This window comes from Aulonocara sp. 'chitande type north' Nkhata Bay, linkage group LG2, assembly GCF_057382095.1.
Source record: "Aulonocara sp. 'chitande type north' Nkhata Bay isolate Kocher_YH1m ecotype deep benthic linkage group LG2, A_spYH_male_GT1.1, whole genome shotgun sequence".
Lineage (NCBI taxonomy): Eukaryota > Metazoa > Chordata > Actinopteri > Cichliformes > Cichlidae > Aulonocara > Aulonocara sp. 'chitande type north' Nkhata Bay.
Window position 1 is genome coordinate 27,233,960 of NC_141345.1, and position 17,779 is coordinate 27,251,738.

Genomic DNA, 17,779 nt, shown 5'->3' on the forward strand with positions numbered 1-17,779 from the left:
AACTGCGCAAGATCTTGATGTCGGAGTGAATTCAGTGAGATCGTATAGTTTAAATAAAGACGATTATTTTACTTTAAAGCTTAAAGATGTCTCCGGTGGAAGGAAGGTGCCAGAGTTAGTCCTCTCTAAATCCCTCGACAGAGAAAAAAAGCCTACACATCACCTCCAACTAACAGCTATAGACGGAGGAAACCCGGTGAAATCTGGGATATCTCAGATAACAATAAATGTATTGGACAATAATGACAATTTCCCTGTTTTTGAGAAAAATGTTTACAAAGTCTCTGTAAGCGAAAATAGTGTGCAGGGTACACCCATTATTAAACTGATAGCAAAGGATATTGATGAGGGTCTCAATGGAGAAATTGAGTATTCATTTGGGGGGCACACACCAGACAGTATCTTCTCTTTGTTTGATATTGATTTATTAACCGGGGAAATTAGTCTGACAGAGAGTTTAGATTTCGAATCAAATGCTAATTATGAAATAGATGTTTCCGCTAGAGACAAAGGGACTCCGAGAATGGAGGGGCATTGCTCTCTCCATATTGAAGTATTAGATGTTAACGATAATGCTCCAAATATATTTCTGACCTCCCAACCTAACCCTGTGCCTGAGGATGCACCAAGTGGGACTGTAGTAGCGTTAATCAGTGCAAGAGACATGGATTCCGGTGACAATGGTAAAGTGACACTGCAGCTCCTTAAGGGCTCTCTTTTTAAACTGAAACCCTCTTTTTCTAATAATTACGCACTGGTTACTAGCGGTCCTTTAGACCGAGAGAGTTCCTCAGAGTGTAATATAGAAATAACAGCTACTGATTTAGGGTCCCCTCCTCTGTCGACAAAAAAGACTATTAATGTCACTATCACTGACGTTAATGACAATGCTCCTGTATTCACTCAGAAAACCTATAATGTGTATTTAAAAGAGAATGGAGTGCCAGGCTCTATCCTGTTCTCAGTATCAGCATCTGACCTGGATTTTGGTGAAAACGCAAAGGTCTCTTACTCTATACTGGACTCTAAAGTGCAGGACGTTTCTGTCTCATCGTATGTTTACATTAACTCAGATAACGGCAGCATCTACAGCATGCACTCGTTTGACTATGAGAAACTGAAGGTGTTTCAGATTCAGGTCCAGGCAAAGGATCAGGGCTCTCCGTCTCTCAGCAGCAACGCCACTGTCCATGTTTTTATCCTGGACCAGAACGACAATGCCCCCGCTGTTATTTACCCCTCCTCCGCTGCCATGGGCTCCCTCTCTCATCAGAGGATGCCTCGCTCCGCGAAAGCGGGTCACCTGGTTACCAAGGTGACGGCCGTGGACGCTGACTCGGGCCATAACGCCTGGATCTCCTACAGACTGGCGGAGGCCACAGACGCCTCTCTCTTCACCGTCAATCTGTACACAGGGGAGGTGAGGACTAAACGCGCTGTGTCCGAGCAGGACGACTCCTCTCAGAGGCTGCTTATAGAGATCAAGGACGACGGGGAACCGATCCAGTCCTCCACAGTCACGGTGTCCATCATACTGGAGGACAGCCTACATGAGCCCATCTCAGACCTCCGACATAAAGCGGCCGAGCCCAGCAAGAAAACTGGGAGAATCACCCTTTATTTGATTCTCTCTCTGGCCTCGGTGTCCGTGCTGTCTCTGGTCACTTTCCTCATCTTAGCGGTTAAATGCATCAGGAACAGCAGGAGCAGCAGCACGTGCTGCATGAGACGGACCGACTCTGATGATTACAAGAACCCCAACAGAAACCTGCAAATTCAGCTCAACACTGATGGACCTATAAAATACGTGGAGGTCCTGGGAGGAGACATGCTGTCTCAGAGTCAGTCCTTCAGGTCCTGTATGTCTCCAATGTCAGAGTACAGCGATTTTACTCTGATTAAACCCAGCAGCACCACAGACTTTAAGGAGGTGATTAGTGTCCTGGATGCTTCTTTGCCCGACAGCACCTGGACCTTTGAGAGCCAGCAGGTGAGGCGAAAATTGAAGAAATAACCTGCATACACTTTTCATTATTGCTGTCATACATTTCCAAAATAATCTTTTAAAAAATACATCATTTTAAATGAAAATTTAACATCAAATTGGTTTCAAGTGACAGCAGTAATTTATTCTTCGTGTGTTTTGACTCTAGTATGATTAGGGGAGAATAAATTGATACTATTGAACTGTTTTGCCTGCGCCTGATATATTTTAAATGACACCGAAGTGCAACTTTGAAAACAAATCTTTTTTGTGGCTTAAAATAAGCTATTTAAAATATTGTTCAGAATAAGATTGTCGGAATTGCATCTAAAAATCTTATGAACTTCTTTTTTTTACCAAAGCATGAGCTCGAAGTGATTTTTTCGTATTCAAAATGTATCTTTTTTAAGCCTACCGACAACATATTTTATTGTTGTTGTTTTTTCTATAACACCAGAGATGTACAATTTGTGAGCTGATATTAAGCTGAACAGACAATGCATCTTTTATGTGGTCTTAATTCATTGCAGTAATCACTAGAAAACCTTTTGCCCTTTTAAATTAATATTCTTATTTATATTTATTTTTTATTTATATTTAATTTTCGAGAGAAAATTATCACACAGACCGGACTTGAACCTTCATTTGTACAGCTTCGCTTCTGGCAGTGTGTACTGGTTTCATGAATAGGCTTAGCTCTCTGTGATTGGATATTTAAACTGGATGCTGTGAACCAATAGCATACAGAACTGTACAAAGAGATCTACTCTATCCCCCATTCACTCGCATCACAGTAACCCTCACTGTGCTCGGAGGTGGAGAGGACATGCGCTTATCCAATGGCGTCCGGAATATATATTTTGTTACAAATAGCTTAAGGATTTTTCTATACAGTATCCATTCTGGTGATGGCTTTATATGCTGGGCTCTGTCGATGAATATTTGGATGGGAAATAATATATTCTAACGGACCAAGGATGACAAAGAGAATAGGATACCGAGACTGGAGATGGCAGGCGTTTTGGTGGCATCATTTCTTTCTCTTGTGGAGTACAATAGACGCACAGACTCGTTACAGCATACCAGAAGAACTAAAACAGGGCTCTGTGGTAGGAAATCTTGCCAAAGACCTGGGTTTGGCATTATCTGAAATTTATTATCGTAATCTGCGTGTAGCTTCTGAGACTGGTAAGCAGTATTTCAGCGTGGATGCGGGGAAGGGCGAGCTGGTGGTGAATGACAGAATAGACAGAGAGGTTTTATGTGGACAAAGCGCCCGCTGTGTGTTACCTTTACAAATTGTAACAGAGAATCCCTTGCAGCTGCATCGTATAGAAATTGAAGTAAGGGACATAAATGACAATTCTCCGGTTTTTATAACAGAGGAGAAATATTTAAAGATAGCAGAATCTACTGCCACAGGCATTCGCTTTCCTTTAGACATCGCGCAGGATCAGGACGTTGGAAGTAATTCCGTTAAATCGTACACATTAAGTAAAAACGAGTGTTTTAGTTTGAAACTGAAAGAGTTGTCTGGCGACCGACAGGTTCCGGAGCTGGTCCTAGAGAAACCGCTTGACAGAGAGAAGCAAAGTGTACATCAGCTATTACTGACAGCGTTAGATGGAGGTAATCCTGTAAAAACTGGAACGACAAAAATCGTAGTTACTGTACTTGACATCAACGACAATGTTCCTGTTTTTAAAAAAGCTTTGTATAATGTATCAGTACATGAAAATATTGTTTCTGGTTCTGTACTCGTTAAAGTCGAAGCAGCAGACGCAGACGAGGGCGTTAATGGAGCGATTCAATACGCATTTGCTGAACACACATCAGAATCACTGTTATCTGTTTTTCAATTGAATCCAGACACAGGTGAAATTTCTTTGATAGGGCCTTTAGATTATGAAAGCAATGCAGTGCATGAACTACGTATTACTGCAAAAGACAAAGGTGTCCCTGAGATGGAAGGTCACTGCCGCGTGCAAATAGTTGTCATAGACATGAATGATAATGCTCCAGAAATAGTGTTGACTTCAAAACCAAACCCAGTACGCGAGGATGCACCAAAAGGCACTGTTGTAGCATTAATCAGTGCACGAGACCTCGACTCTGGTAATAATGGAAAAGTTTCATTAGAATTAAAAAGTGGGCCTCCATTCACTTTGAAACCTTCATTTTCTGACAACTACGCTCTCATTACAAGTGGTGTTTTAGACAGAGAACGTTTTTCAGAATATAATATTGAAATTACAGCCACTGATTCAGGCTCACCTCCCTTGACCAGTAAGAAATCTGTACTTGTCACTATCACTGATGTGAATGACAACCCTCCTGTGTTCTCACAGCCCTCTTATAATGTGTATTTAAAAGAGAATGGAGTGCCAGGCTCTATCCTGTACTCAATATCAGCATCTGACCTGGATTTCGGTGAAAACGCAAAGGTCTCTTACTCTATACTGGACTTTAAAGTGCAGGACGTTTCTGTCTCATCGTATGTTTACATTAACTCAGATAACGGCAGCATCTACAGCATGCACTCGTTTGACTATGAGAAACTGAAGGTGTTTCAGATTCAGGTCCAGGCAAAGGATCAGGGCTCTCCGTCTCTCAGCAGCAACGCCACTGTCCATGTTTTTATCCTGGACCAGAACGACAATGCCCCCGCTGTTATTTACCCCTCCTCCGCTGCCATGGGCTCCCTCTCTCATCAGAGGATGCCTCGCTCCGCGAAAGCGGGTCACCTGGTTACCAAGGTGACAGCCGTGGACGCTGACTCGGGCCATAACGCCTGGATCTCCTACAGACTGGCGGAGGCCACAGACGCCTCTCTCTTCACTGTCAATCTGTACACAGGGGAGGTGAGGACTAAACGCGCTGTGTCCGAGCAGGACGACTCCTCTCAGAGGCTGCTTATAGAGATCAAGGACGACGGGGAACCGATCCAGTCCTCCACAGTCACGGTGTCCATCATACTGGAGGACGGCCTCCATGAGCCCATCTCAGACCTCCGACATAAAGCGGCCGAGCCCAGCAAGAAAACTGGGAGAATCACCCTTTATTTGATTCTCTCTCTGGCCTCGGTGTCCGTGCTGTCTCTGGTCACTTTCCTCATCTTAGCGGTTAAATGCATCAGGAACAGCAGTAGCAGCAGTACGTGCTGCATGAGACGGACCGACTCTGATAATTACAAGAACCCCAACAGAAACCTGCAGATTCAGCTCAACACTGATGGACCTATAAAATACGTGGAGGTCCTGGGAGGAGACATGCTGTCTCAGAGTCAGTCCTTCAGGTCCTGTATGTCTCCAATGTCAGAGTACAGCGATTTCACTCTGATTAAACCCAGCAGCACCACAGACTTTAAGGAGGTGATCAGTGTCCTGGATGCTTCTTTGCCCGACAGCACCTGGACCTTTGAGAGCCAGCAGGTGAGGACAAAAAAACAGTAGATCTAAGCTTTTAGATCATTATTATTCTTATCGTCGTTTTTAAGTCACTTTGAAAAATCAGCGGTGTTTATTAAATTCTTGTAATGTTGCTTTTTTTGCACAGTGCAGATATTCTTTTTCAGTATAGAATTTTTTCTATTAGCATTATTAAAATTGTGGTATTGAATCGGAATTTATTGCAACTTAGCTTTCCGTTAAGGGTTATTACTGTTGTCCTTTTAACTCGTGATCCATTAGCATTAAAACCCGCGTTCCCATTTCAATCGAAAACCACTTAATTTACTTTCCTGTCTGAATCACCCTAAAATAATAACGCCCTTTCAAAAAAATGTTGTGGGTTTTTTGTTTGTTGGTTTGTTTTTTGTTTTTGCGTCTGTATATTTTTTTCCTTCCACTCAGTCGTGATTTTCTTTCCATAAGTACTCTCTGAGGATCTTGAAATATTCACAATTGTTTCATTTTTCTCCGACATCTTTCTACTGTGATAGAAAATATCACAAACACTGAAAACGTAATGATGGCAACATACTTAAAGAATCGAATTATTTCTTATCACGATCTAGTTCGTTCATAACGTTCTCTTCTCTCTGCGACAGCAGTACACAATAATTTAATGTAAAGTATTTTTTTTTTCTTTTACTTTGGAAACAGGGCATTTTTTGTGTCTTTCCACTCTATTGTGCTTGTATAACACCAAATTGTATTCCCCTCTCTTGTTTGTATTGTGAGAGAGGTGGTGCAAAACCCAAATAGCAATGTTAGTGCTCCGTCATTGGATAGTATAGATGTATGCTCTGAACCAATGGCATACAGATCTCTACAAAGAGATCTACTCCATCCCCCATTCAGTCGCGTCACAGTAACTGGCACAATGCTCCGAGATGGAGGTGGAGAGGAGATGTGCGTATACACAAATGTCCAAAATTTAGACCTTTGTTATTAACGTGCATTTGTGGATTGATCTCTAGCATCATATTCATTCTGGCGCTGGAATTATTGTCGAGGTGGTTATGTGAACAATATATCGATGGGAAATAACACATCCTAACGGATCGGGAATGACAAAGAGAATCAGACACCGAGACTGGAGATGGCTGGCGCTTTGGTGGCATCATTTCTTCGCTTTGTGGAGTACAATATACGGACAGACTCGTTACAGTATCCCAGAAGAATTAAAACAGGGCTCTGTGGTAGGAAATCTTGCCAAAGATCTGGGTTTGGGACTATCAGACATTTTTGACCGTAAGCTGCGTGTCGCTTCTGAGGCTGGTAAGCAGTATTTCAGCGTGGATACGGGGAAGGGCGAGCTGGTGGTGAATGACAGAATAGACAGAGAGGCTTTATGTGGACAAAGCGCCAGCTGTGTGTTGCCTCTTCAAGTAGTAATAGAGAATCCACTACATCTATATCGTATAGAAGTGGAAATTAGAGACGTTAATGACAATGCACCGAAATTCCTTAGCAAAGAAAAACATTTGAAAATTGCGGAGTTGACAGCGGTGGGTGCGCGCTACCCTTTGGAGACAGCACAAGACCTCGATGTGGGTATTAATTCCCTAAAATCATACAGTCTTAGCAAAGATGAATGCTTTAGTTTAAAAATTAAAGAACTTGCGAATGGCAGAAAAGTACCGGAGCTTGTACTGGAAAAAACGCTTGACAGAGAAAAACAAGGTATTCATCGATTACTGTTAACAGCATTAGACGGAGGGAATCCTGTCAAAACGGGAACATCAAAGATCACAGTGACCGTTCTAGACAATAATGACAATGTTCCTGTTTTCAAAAAACCGTTATATAAAATTACGGTGCCTGAAAGCAGTCAAAGTGGCTTAATGCTCGCAAAGGTAGAAGCAACTGACCAAGACGAGGGTGTGAATGGAGAAATTGAATATTCATTTGCTGACCATACACCAGAGATATTGCGCTCTATTTTTCAGATCAACTCTGCAACAGGGGAAATTTTCCTTAAAGGAAAATTGGATTATGAAAACTTTGCAACTCACGAGTTAGATATCAGTGCAAAAGATAAAGGAATTCCTGAAATGGAAGGTCACTGTCGCGTACAGGTGGAGGTAATAGATATAAATGATAACGCTCCAGAAATTGTTCTGACTTCAAAACCGAGCCCAGTGCCAGAAGATGCACCAAGTGGTACAGTAGTGGCTCTGCTTACAGCTCGAGACCTTGACTCCGGTGACAATGGTAAAGTGACATTATGGCTCCCAAAGGGCTCTCCTTTTAAACTGAAACCCTCTTTTTCTGACAATTACGCACTGGTTACTGGCCGTAATTTAGACCGGGAGACATTCTCGGAGTATAATATCGAGATTACAGCCACTGACTCAGGCTCACCCTCTCTATCATCTAAGAAGACTATTAATGTCACTATCACTGATGTAAATGACAACCCCCCTGTGTTCTCACAGCCCTCTTATAATGTGTATTTAAAAGAGAATGGAGTACCAGGCTCTATCCTGTTCTCAGTATCAGCATCTGACCTGGATTTTGGTGAAAACGCAAAGGTCTCTTACTCTATACTGGACTCTAAAGTGCAGGACGTTTCTGTCTCATCGTATGTTTACATTAACTCAGATAACGGCAGCATCTACAGCATGCACTCGTTTGACTATGAGAAACTGAAGGTGTTTCAGATTCAGGTCCAGGCAAAGGATCAGGGCTCTCCGTCTCTCAGCAGCAACGCCACTGTCCATGTTTTTATCCTGGACCAGAACGACAATGCCCCCGCTGTTATTTACCCCTCCTCCGCTGCCATGGGCTCCCTCTCTCATCAGAGGATGCCTCGCTCCGCGAAAGCGGGTCACCTGGTTACCAAGGTGACAGCCGTGGACGCTGACTCGGGCCATAACGCCTGGATCTCCTACAGACTGGCGGAGGCCACAGACGCCTCTCTCTTCACTGTCAATCTGTACACAGGGGAGGTGAGGACTAAACGCGCTGTGTCCGAGCAGGACGACTCCTCTCAGAGGCTGCTTATAGAGATCAAGGACGACGGGGAACCGATCCAGTCCTCCACAGTCACGGTGTCTATCATACTGGAGGACGGCCTCCATGAGCCCATCTCAGACCTCCGACATAAAGCGGCCGAGCCCAGCAAGAAAACTGGGAGAATCACCCTTTATTTGATTCTCTCTCTGGCCTCGGTGTCCGTGCTGTCTCTGGTCACTTTCCTCATCTTAGCGGTTAAATGCATCAGGAACAGCAGTAGCAGCAGCACGTGCTGCATGAGACGGACCGACTCTGATGATTACAAGAACCCCAACAGAAACCTGCAAATTCAGCTCAACACTGATGGACCTATAAAGTACGTGGAGGTCCTGGGAGGAGACATGCTGTCTCAGAGTCAGTCCTTCAGGTCCTGTATGTCTCCAATGTCAGAGTACAGCGATTTCACTCTGATTAAACCCAGCAGCACCACAGACTTTAAGGAGGTGATCAGTGTCCTGGATGCTTCTTTACCCGACAGCACCTGGACCTTTGAGAGCCAGCAGGTGAGCATAGAGTATTAAAAGATGTGACAAATAAAACTACATTTCAAATATCACTGATTGTGCTCCAGCAGAATTAAAATTATAGCTTTTTTGTGTGAAATCATAACGAGAACTCAAAATCGACTGCAATTATAAATAACTTGTGTATTTAAATTAAAGCACTAAATTTACATTTATTTTTAAATATCCGATCACTTAACTTTTAAGTTATTTCCATAAGTTGTGGTCCTCGGCTGGTTTTATCATTCACCACTGTGTCTGATAGTGTGCAGGTTTTCGAGTTGACCGTTTCAGCACCGCTCAAGTGGACAGCGACTCCCACATAGTCGTTAATCGATTTTGAAAAAATAAAAAAAAGACATTTCCTCAAGACGGTAACAAATAACAATACCTAAACATTTATATAACATATTTATCTGTTAGTAGATGTTTTATCTTTGTTTTGTTTTACATTTTCCAGAATTATTTATCTTCCCACAGACATCCTAAATTTGTTGTGACTAATATGTTCTATGATGAAAATGCTGTGATGATATAAGGAGTTTCGGGTGTTTTCAATCCTTCTATCATGGCAGTGCAAAAGCCTCATTGTGTCTTTAACGATGCTGCACCGTTGCCTTCTCATTGGATGCCAGCGATGGATGCTGTGCACCAATAGCATTCAGAACTGTACAAAGAGATCTACTCTCTCCCCCATGCAGCTTCAGCCATCACAATGCTCAGAGAGGATAGAGAGTAGGCAAATGGTTCATACACTTTGAGTATAAGATTAAATCTTAATCATATCTTTAGCTATAAAAACGTATCATTCCAATGGGATATGTCGCGCTTTTGGAATACGGATTTTTGCTTTATGGGCTCCGTTCTTTGTGGATATTGTGTTTTTTGTTAATCCAGGGATGACAAAGAGAAAGGAATATCGAGACTGGAGATGGCAGGCGCTTTGGTGGCATCATTTCTTCCTCTTGTGGACTACAGTAAACGCACAGACTCGTTACAGTATCCAAGAGGAGCTAAAACAGGGCTCTGTGGTAGGAAATCTTGCCAAAGATCTGGGTTTGGGACTTTCGGACATTTATGACCGTAAATTGCGCGTTGCATCTGAGGCTGGAAAGCAGTATTTCAGTGTGGATCCGGGGAAGGGCGAGCTCGTGGTGAATGACAGAATAGACAGAGAGGCTTTATGCGGACAAAGCGCCAGCTGTGTGTTGCCTTTGCAGGTGGTCATTGAAGATCCGTTACAGTTACATCGAATTGAGGTGGAAATACGAGATATTAATGACAATTCTCCACGTTTTCTATCAAATGAATTGTCTTTGAACATAGCCGAGTCAGCAGCAGTGGGTACACGCTTCCCTTTAGAGAGCGCATCTGACCCAGACGTTGGAAGCAATTCCCTTAAATCATACACACTCAGTAAAAATGAATGTTGTTCCCTTAGAATAAAAGAAATCGAGGGTGGGAAAACCGTCCCGGAACTTGTATTAGAAAAGCCTCTAGATCGAGAGAAAAAATCAGTCCACAAAATATTACTAACAGCATTAGATGGGGGGAATCCAGTAAGATCCGGAACCACACAAATAACCATAAGCGTTCTTGACAATAATGACAATTTTCCGGTTTTTGAAAAGAATCTTTATAAAGTGTCCCTGGGTGAAAAAAGTGTACAAGGAACTGTTGTTATTCAACCCAAAGCGTCAGATGCAGATGAAGGTTTAAATGGCCAAATAACATTCTCGTTTGGCTCTCGGACGCCAGACTCGGTGTTGTCGGTCTTTGATATTAACCCTTCAACCGGTGAAATCATTCTGAAAGGGGAGTTAGATTATGAAACTGCCAAGTCATATGACATTGATGTGACTGCAAAAGATAAAGGTAGTCCTCAGATGGAGGGTCACTGCCGCGTGCAGGTTGATATTACTGATTTCAATGATAATGCTCCCGAAATAGTTTTCACTTCTCAGCCCAAGCCATTGCGTGAAGACGCACCAAGTGGGACAGTTGTGGCTTTGATCAGTGCGCGAGACCTTGACTCTGCTGATAACGGTAAAGTAACGTTGCAAATTACCAAGGGCCCTCCCTTTGCTTTGAAACCTTCGTATTCTAATAATTATGCGCTGGTTACCAGTGGGACCTTAGACAGAGAACGATTTTCAGAATATAATATTGAAATTACAGCCACTGATTCAGGCTCTCCTGCCTTGACCAGTAAAAAAAATATACCTGTTATTATCACTGATGTTAATGATAACCCTCCTGTATTCACTCAACGAAATTATAATGTGTATTTAAAAGAGAATGGAGTACCAGGCTCTATCCTGTACTCAGTATCAGCATCTGACCTGGATTTCGGTGAAAACGCAAAGGTCTCTTACTCTATACTGGACTCTAAAGTGCAGGACGTTTCTGTCTCATCGTATGTTTACATTAACTCAGATAACGGCAGCATCTACAGCATGCACTCGTTTGACTATGAGAAACTGAAGGTGTTTCAGATTCAGGTCCAGGCAAAGGATCAGGGCTCTCCGTCTCTCAGCAGCAACACCACTGTCCATGTTTTTATCCTGGACCAGAACGACAATGCCCCCGCTGTTATTTACCCCTCCTCCGCTGCCATGGGCTCCCTCTCTCATCAGAGGATGCCTCGCTCCGCGAAAGCGGGTCACCTGGTTACCAAGGTGACAGCCGTGGACGCTGACTCGGGCCATAACGCCTGGATCTCCTACAGACTGGCGGAGGCCACAGACGCCTCTCTCTTCACCGTCAATCTGTACACAGGGGAGGTGAGGACTAAACGCGCTGTGTCCGAGCAGGACGACTCCTCTCAGAGGCTGCTTATAGAGATCAAGGACGACGGGGAACCGATCCAGTCCTCCACAGTCACGGTGTCCATCATACTGGAGGACGGCCTCCATGAGCCCATCTCAGACCTCCGACATAAAGCGGCCGAGCCCAGCAAGAAAACTGGGAGAATCACCCTTTATTTGATTCTCTCTCTGGCCTCGGTGTCCGTGCTGTCTCTGGTCACTTTCCTCATCTTAGCGGTTAAATGCATCAGGAACAGCAGTAGCAGCAGTACGTGCTGCATGAGACGGACCGACTCTGATAATTACAAGAACCCCAACAGAAACCTGCAAATTCAGCTCAACACTGATGGACCTATAAAGTACGTGGAGGTCCTGGGAGGAGACATGCTGTCTCAGAGTCAGTCCTTCAGGTCCTGTATGTCTCCAATGTCAGAGTACAGCGATTTCACTCTGATTAAACCCAGCAGCACCACAGACTTTAAGGAGGTGATCAGTGTTCTGGATGCTTCTTTACCTGACAGCACCTGGACCTTTGAGAGCCAGCAGGTGAGAACAAAATCCGAAGGGAACTCAGTAAAATTATATCCCTAACCCTGAATTTAAAATTAACGTATCCTGATTTTTTTTTTATCCTGATTTTCATTTTGCAGTTCCTTGCTTATGTCTAGCAATGAGTGTAGTGCAACAAGTTCTCCTGCTCGCAGTTTTTTGTTTCTACACTTTCTTATTTGATTATCACTATGGAATGTAGTAACTTTAACAAATCCGGGTATATATTTAATTAAGTGATAATATACATAATCGCTTTCACTCTCTCTACCATGCAATGCGTGTGTGTTTGTGTGGTACAACTATAATGGTAAAAGTAAAATTTTACCACTACTATTGGTTTCAATTTATTATTGCATATCTTTTTTTTTTTCCAAAAAATGTTATCAGTTTCATGTTTTTTCTTACTTTAAAAAAACACTAGTTTTTAATAGAATTAAGGCAAACTTACAATTCAGTTGCAACAATTATTTTAATTCACTCTTAATATATTTTAGCGTTTTCAATAAGTATAATCAGTTATTAGTTTTCGGTCTTTATGTTAATGAGGCGTATCAAATATAGAAATCCCCTCTAATTCAAATTGCCAGGATCTTCAAAATGCCTGCCGTGTGTCGTTTTATAGTTTAAAAAATGTGTATTTATTTGATTTGATTTTTATTTGTCTAGAATTACTGAGGTTTACAATGAAGCCTGTTTTTAACCTTTAATCTTCTTCTGATAAACTGTATTGTTTGCCCTCAGGGGAAAATCCGGTTTGGAAACCATGCCCCCATGCGGGCGCAAATAGCATTGCGTTATATGACATAAGGCTGATACCCCACTGTTTTGACAATGAGAACTATCAAAGAAAACCACATCGGTGGGGGGTTCTATATAAAGATGACTTATCCTTTGCATTTATGGCTTCGATCTCCGTTATAGGTTTTAACAGACTCTTGGCGTGCTGTGTTATTTGTCTTTCGGTGTAATCTCAAACTTTTGAAACCAATTTTTTTTTTCGAGTTGATACTCGTATGTGGAAGTGAAGTCACTAAAAAGTTTTCGGTGCGTGTGAGAGAGAGAGATGACAACACTGATCCAACCCTGTCTTCCAATGAGAGGGAAGGCCTGAGTTGCCTCTCTCCGCCCATGAGGGGAATCAGGCGGAGGAGACACAAGCAGAGAGTGGAGGCAGAAAAAAACTTTGAGTTTTCGCTCTCGTTTATTTTTTCTTTTTTTTTCTTTAAAGACGGCCGTCATGGTCACATCAAAACATCACATCGCCCTTTTTCTAAAATGGAAATGTTTAGGAGTGTGGACGTCGCGTTTTAATTCTATCATGGATACGCTACAGTGAAAGAAGTTAGAAACGTTGCCGTTCCCTGATCCTCGGAGCGCAGTACAATGGACTCCGCGCAGACAAAGTACTCGGGAGGGGGGAGGCTGTGGAGGGTTTACTTTTATCTAGCATGGGTCTCCTGTGCGTCCGCTCAGCTCAGCTATTCCGTATCGGAGGAACTAAATCCAGGCTCTGTCGTGGGGAATATCGCTAAAGACTTGACTCTCACTGCTCAGCGGATTGTTCAGAGGAGGCTGCGGGTGGTCTCCGAATCATCAGTGCAGTACTTTGAGGTGAAGCAGACGACTGGCGATTTGATTATTAAACAAAAAATTGACAGAGAGAATCTGTGCGATTTAAGTTCAGCGTGTTCACTACACCTTCAAATACTTATGGATGATCCTTTAGAGATCCATCGCGTCGTGGTGAACGTTCTGGATGTGAATGACAATGCGCCGCAGTTTTCAACCACTAACATTTCTTTGGAGATTTCTGAGGCAGCCGCACCTGGCACACAATTTCGTTTGGAGAGCGCGCACGACCCTGACGTGGGTACCAACTCGTTACGCACGTATCATCTCGCATCAAATGACTTCTTTACTTTGAATGTGGAAACTAAAAGTGACGGCCGCAAGTTTCCAGAGCTAGTGGTGGATAAAGCTTTGGACAGAGAGAGGCAGGCCTCGTTTCGCCTGCTGCTCACTGCTGTGGATGGGGGTCAGCCAGAGAAATCTGGCTCAACACTTCTGCTCATTGACATTCTGGATGTAAATGACAATGCGCCCGTCTTTGACGAACCTGTAAAGAAAGTTACATTATTAGAAAATGCTGCACTGGGCACTTTAGTAACGAAAGTAAACGCCACAGACGCCGATTCGGGTAGCAACGGGGACATATCGTATCTTTTTAGTAAATACACACCACAGCACGTTCTCAATCTATTCACTGTGGATTCTAAAAGCGGGGAAATCCGTGTAAAGGGTGTTGTGGATTATGAGGAGATGAATGCATATCACATAACAGTGCAGGCCAGAGATGGTGGCTCTCCCGCTATGGAGGGCTCCTGTAACGTCATTGTGACCATCACTGACGTGAATGACAACGCACCAGAGGTGAAACTGGTGTCACTGACTGAGTCTATCAGAGAGGACTCAGCACCGGGGACCGCTATAGCGTTCATAAACACACGGGACCCAGACCCTGGTCTGAATGGAAATGTTAAGCTGACTATCACGCCAGGTTTACCATTCAAACTCATGTCAACTTTTGACATGAGTTACCGCCTGGTCACAGCTGGCAACCTGGACCGTGAGACTGTCCCAGAGTACTCAGTTATCATCAAGGCCACTGATGCTGGTTCCCCTCCCCTTTCATCACAAATCAACTTTGTGGTGAAGGTGTCTGATGTAAATGACAATGCCCCCACTTTCTCTCAGCCTTCATACTCTGTGGACATCTCAGAAAACAACGCTCCCAGTTCTCCCATCGCTGTCGTTTCTGCCACTGACCCAGACCTTGGTGAAAATGCACACGTCTCTTATTCAATCCTTACAAGCATGGTGCAGGGCTCACCCATATCTTCTTATGTCTACATCAACCCGAAGAGCGGTCACATTTACAGCATGCGCTCTCTGGATCATGAACAGCTTAAAGCTTTCCGTATTGAGGTGCAGGCTGAGGATGCTGGAGTGCCCCCACGGACATCCAACGTCACTGTGCACGTGTTTGTTGTGGATGTGAATGACAATGCACCAGTGATTGTACACCCCTCCTACTCAAAAGACAAAAGATTAGAGTTCACTGTGGCCCCATCTGCCAGTCCAGGGCACCTTATAAATAAACTGGTCGCAGTGGATGCAGACAGTGGGCACAATGCTTGGTTGTTTTACTCAATTGCTCCTGGACCAAATGCTGGTATGTTCCGTATTGGGGCACACACTGGGGACCTCCGCACAGCTCGAAAGTGGGACGAGGAGGAAAGTGGTTCAACTTATGACATTGTGGTCATGATTCAGGATAATGGCGACCCACCCAAGTCCACTTCTGTGAACGTTACAATAACTGTGGATGAGAAGGCACCAGCCAACGATGCTCCGATTATTCCTCACCACATACCTTTCTACCAACGCAATGGGATGCCAGATATCACTTTGTACCTTATCATCTCTCTAGCCTGTGTGTCAGCGGTGTCCTTTATCACATTTGTTGTTCTCATGGTGCGCTGCCTGAGACACCGTGGCCCAGGGCTGGGAGGCTCTGAATGCTGCTGCTATGGTCACCACAGGTCCAGCCGCTACCATCAGAGGCCTAGCAAGGACCTCCACCTGCAGCTCAATACTGATGGACCCATACGATATATGGAGGTTGTGGGAGGTCCCCAAGAGCCACATACACGGACCTATAGGCCCTGCTACTCCACTATATCTAGCCGAAGTGACTTTGTATTTATGAAATCACCCATGCTGAGTCACAACAACACACTCAACATGACGCTCAGCAAGAAGTACCTTATGAACTCAGCCAGTGAGGTGAGAGATTAAGTGGGAGAGTGAGCATATATACTTTTCACTATTAACATTAGACTTGTGGAAATGCATAAACATCCTAAAATACGTCTCTGTTTTGTTATGCACTGAAAACTTCCCCAGTGACTTGCTGTATTTTATCTTTTACTCCATTTGTTTTGTTTTACCCAGAGGACCAGTCTCTCTCTACATGGTGACAGGGCTCTGAGAGTGCTATTGTTCTGTTAGATAGGTTTGTGAAGAGTGAAAAAACATCTTAATATTTAATCTGACCCAAGGGCAAATGTGGTTACTATCTCTGGCTTGAAGCATTTTAAGTGACAGAGAATGCTGCTATTTATGAAGAATAAAGCTGCAGTTATAAAGGAAAAAGAAGCTAGCTGGAATAGCAAAACAGGGGGAAAGGGGTAAAACATAAGTGCTGTTAACAGATGGAGGGGAGGAGACAACCAGATGAAGATGGGTACTGCAGAGTTGGCTCAGTGAAATGGCTGGAAGATAGAGGGGAACAGGATGACAGAGGGAGAGATGGGGGTGACGGAGGAAAAGAGCCAGGAAAGAAAATGGTAAGATGGGTGGAGGGAGAGAGCCAAAGAATAAAGCAGTAGCTGAAAAACAGGAATTTGTGGGGTCAGTGGCCTGAACCCTGACTTCCTGTTGTCCTCTGAACCTTTGATTGGTTCCATGACTCAGCATCACATGAGGTCGCTCTTAGTGATCAGTGGGGAATTCAGTAGAAAAAAATAGAACGTTTTGTTTTTCATCTTTAATCAATTTATCCTCAGTATTCCTCATCTGGCATTTCACATCTACGTGAGGTTGCTCTGTTATTTTGATAATGATTTTTACCCTTGACTCTATTTAATTTTTTTTTTTTTAAACCCTCATATTTCTACCAACTCTGTTTTATAAAGACTGCACAGAATTAGGTTGTCCCTGAGGTCAGCAGCGTACCATCTGTCTCTCTACTCTGGTGACACGTGTGCAACAAGGACAGCAGAGCAAAAGAGATAGAGGGACTGATAACTGGAAAGGAAGGATGGCTTTATGCATGTGTGGCACAGTGACAGACGGCACAGGCTATAAAGCTTTAGAGTACCACTACGGGTGTTTGCGTGCCTGCATGCATGAGATTGTGTGTAAAAAGCATCAGGCAGGAGGAGCCCTGGGGCCTTAGATCCTTCCCACTGCCCCTCTTTGTATCCTTTATTCATTTGCAGTGTGCTCTCTTGGCAAACTCTCTTCAATAACATGCTTTCACATAAGACTTGGGTTAAAATTACAGTATATTAAAGGATGTGAAGCATTTTGACTCACTGCAAAGTCATAACCCACCTTTTCCCTTTTTTTTTTTGTTTCTCATTTGCATCAAGATCTGAATGTTACCGTTTAGTATTTCAGTCTTTAAGCTTGTGTGAGTTAATAAGGGTTGGCACAAAGTTAGCCCAAGTGTTTTTTGTAAATATGCTTTTTTTATGGATGACAGAGCTGTGCATTGGACATGCTGGTTCATGCTGGTTCAGTAAAACTGTCCTCAGAGGTTATGATTAGTTGAGTCATGATGTTTGTTTAAAGGAGCGGAATATCATAGTCAAACACTACTCATTGTGATCCTTTCTTGTGACGGTG

The 17,779-nt window shown here is 43.5% G+C and overlaps 1 protein-coding gene across 50 annotated transcripts in view; it reads left to right on the forward strand.

Annotated features, from left to right (window-relative positions):
• The window catches only part of LOC147338018 (protocadherin gamma-C5-like), a 308,494-nt gene that overhangs the window by 280,081 nt on the left and 10,634 nt on the right, over nucleotides 1–17,779 (forward strand). The window contains exon 1 of one of the 50 annotated variants that reach the window (XM_086314243.1): nucleotides 2,530–5,415. The exons of 43 other annotated variants lie outside the window; for them this stretch is intronic. In XM_086314243.1, coding sequence (XP_086170369.1) covers nucleotides 2,962–5,415 — 2,454 coding nt within the window. In that variant the 5' untranslated portion in view covers nucleotides 2,530–2,961. Of the gene's footprint in view, nucleotides 1–2,529; nucleotides 5,416–8,972; nucleotides 12,302–12,783; nucleotides 16,154–17,779 lie in introns of those variants that run through there. 6 more of the 50 variants (XM_086314376.1, XM_086314233.1, XM_086314365.1 and 3 more) reach the window with 6 other exon arrangements.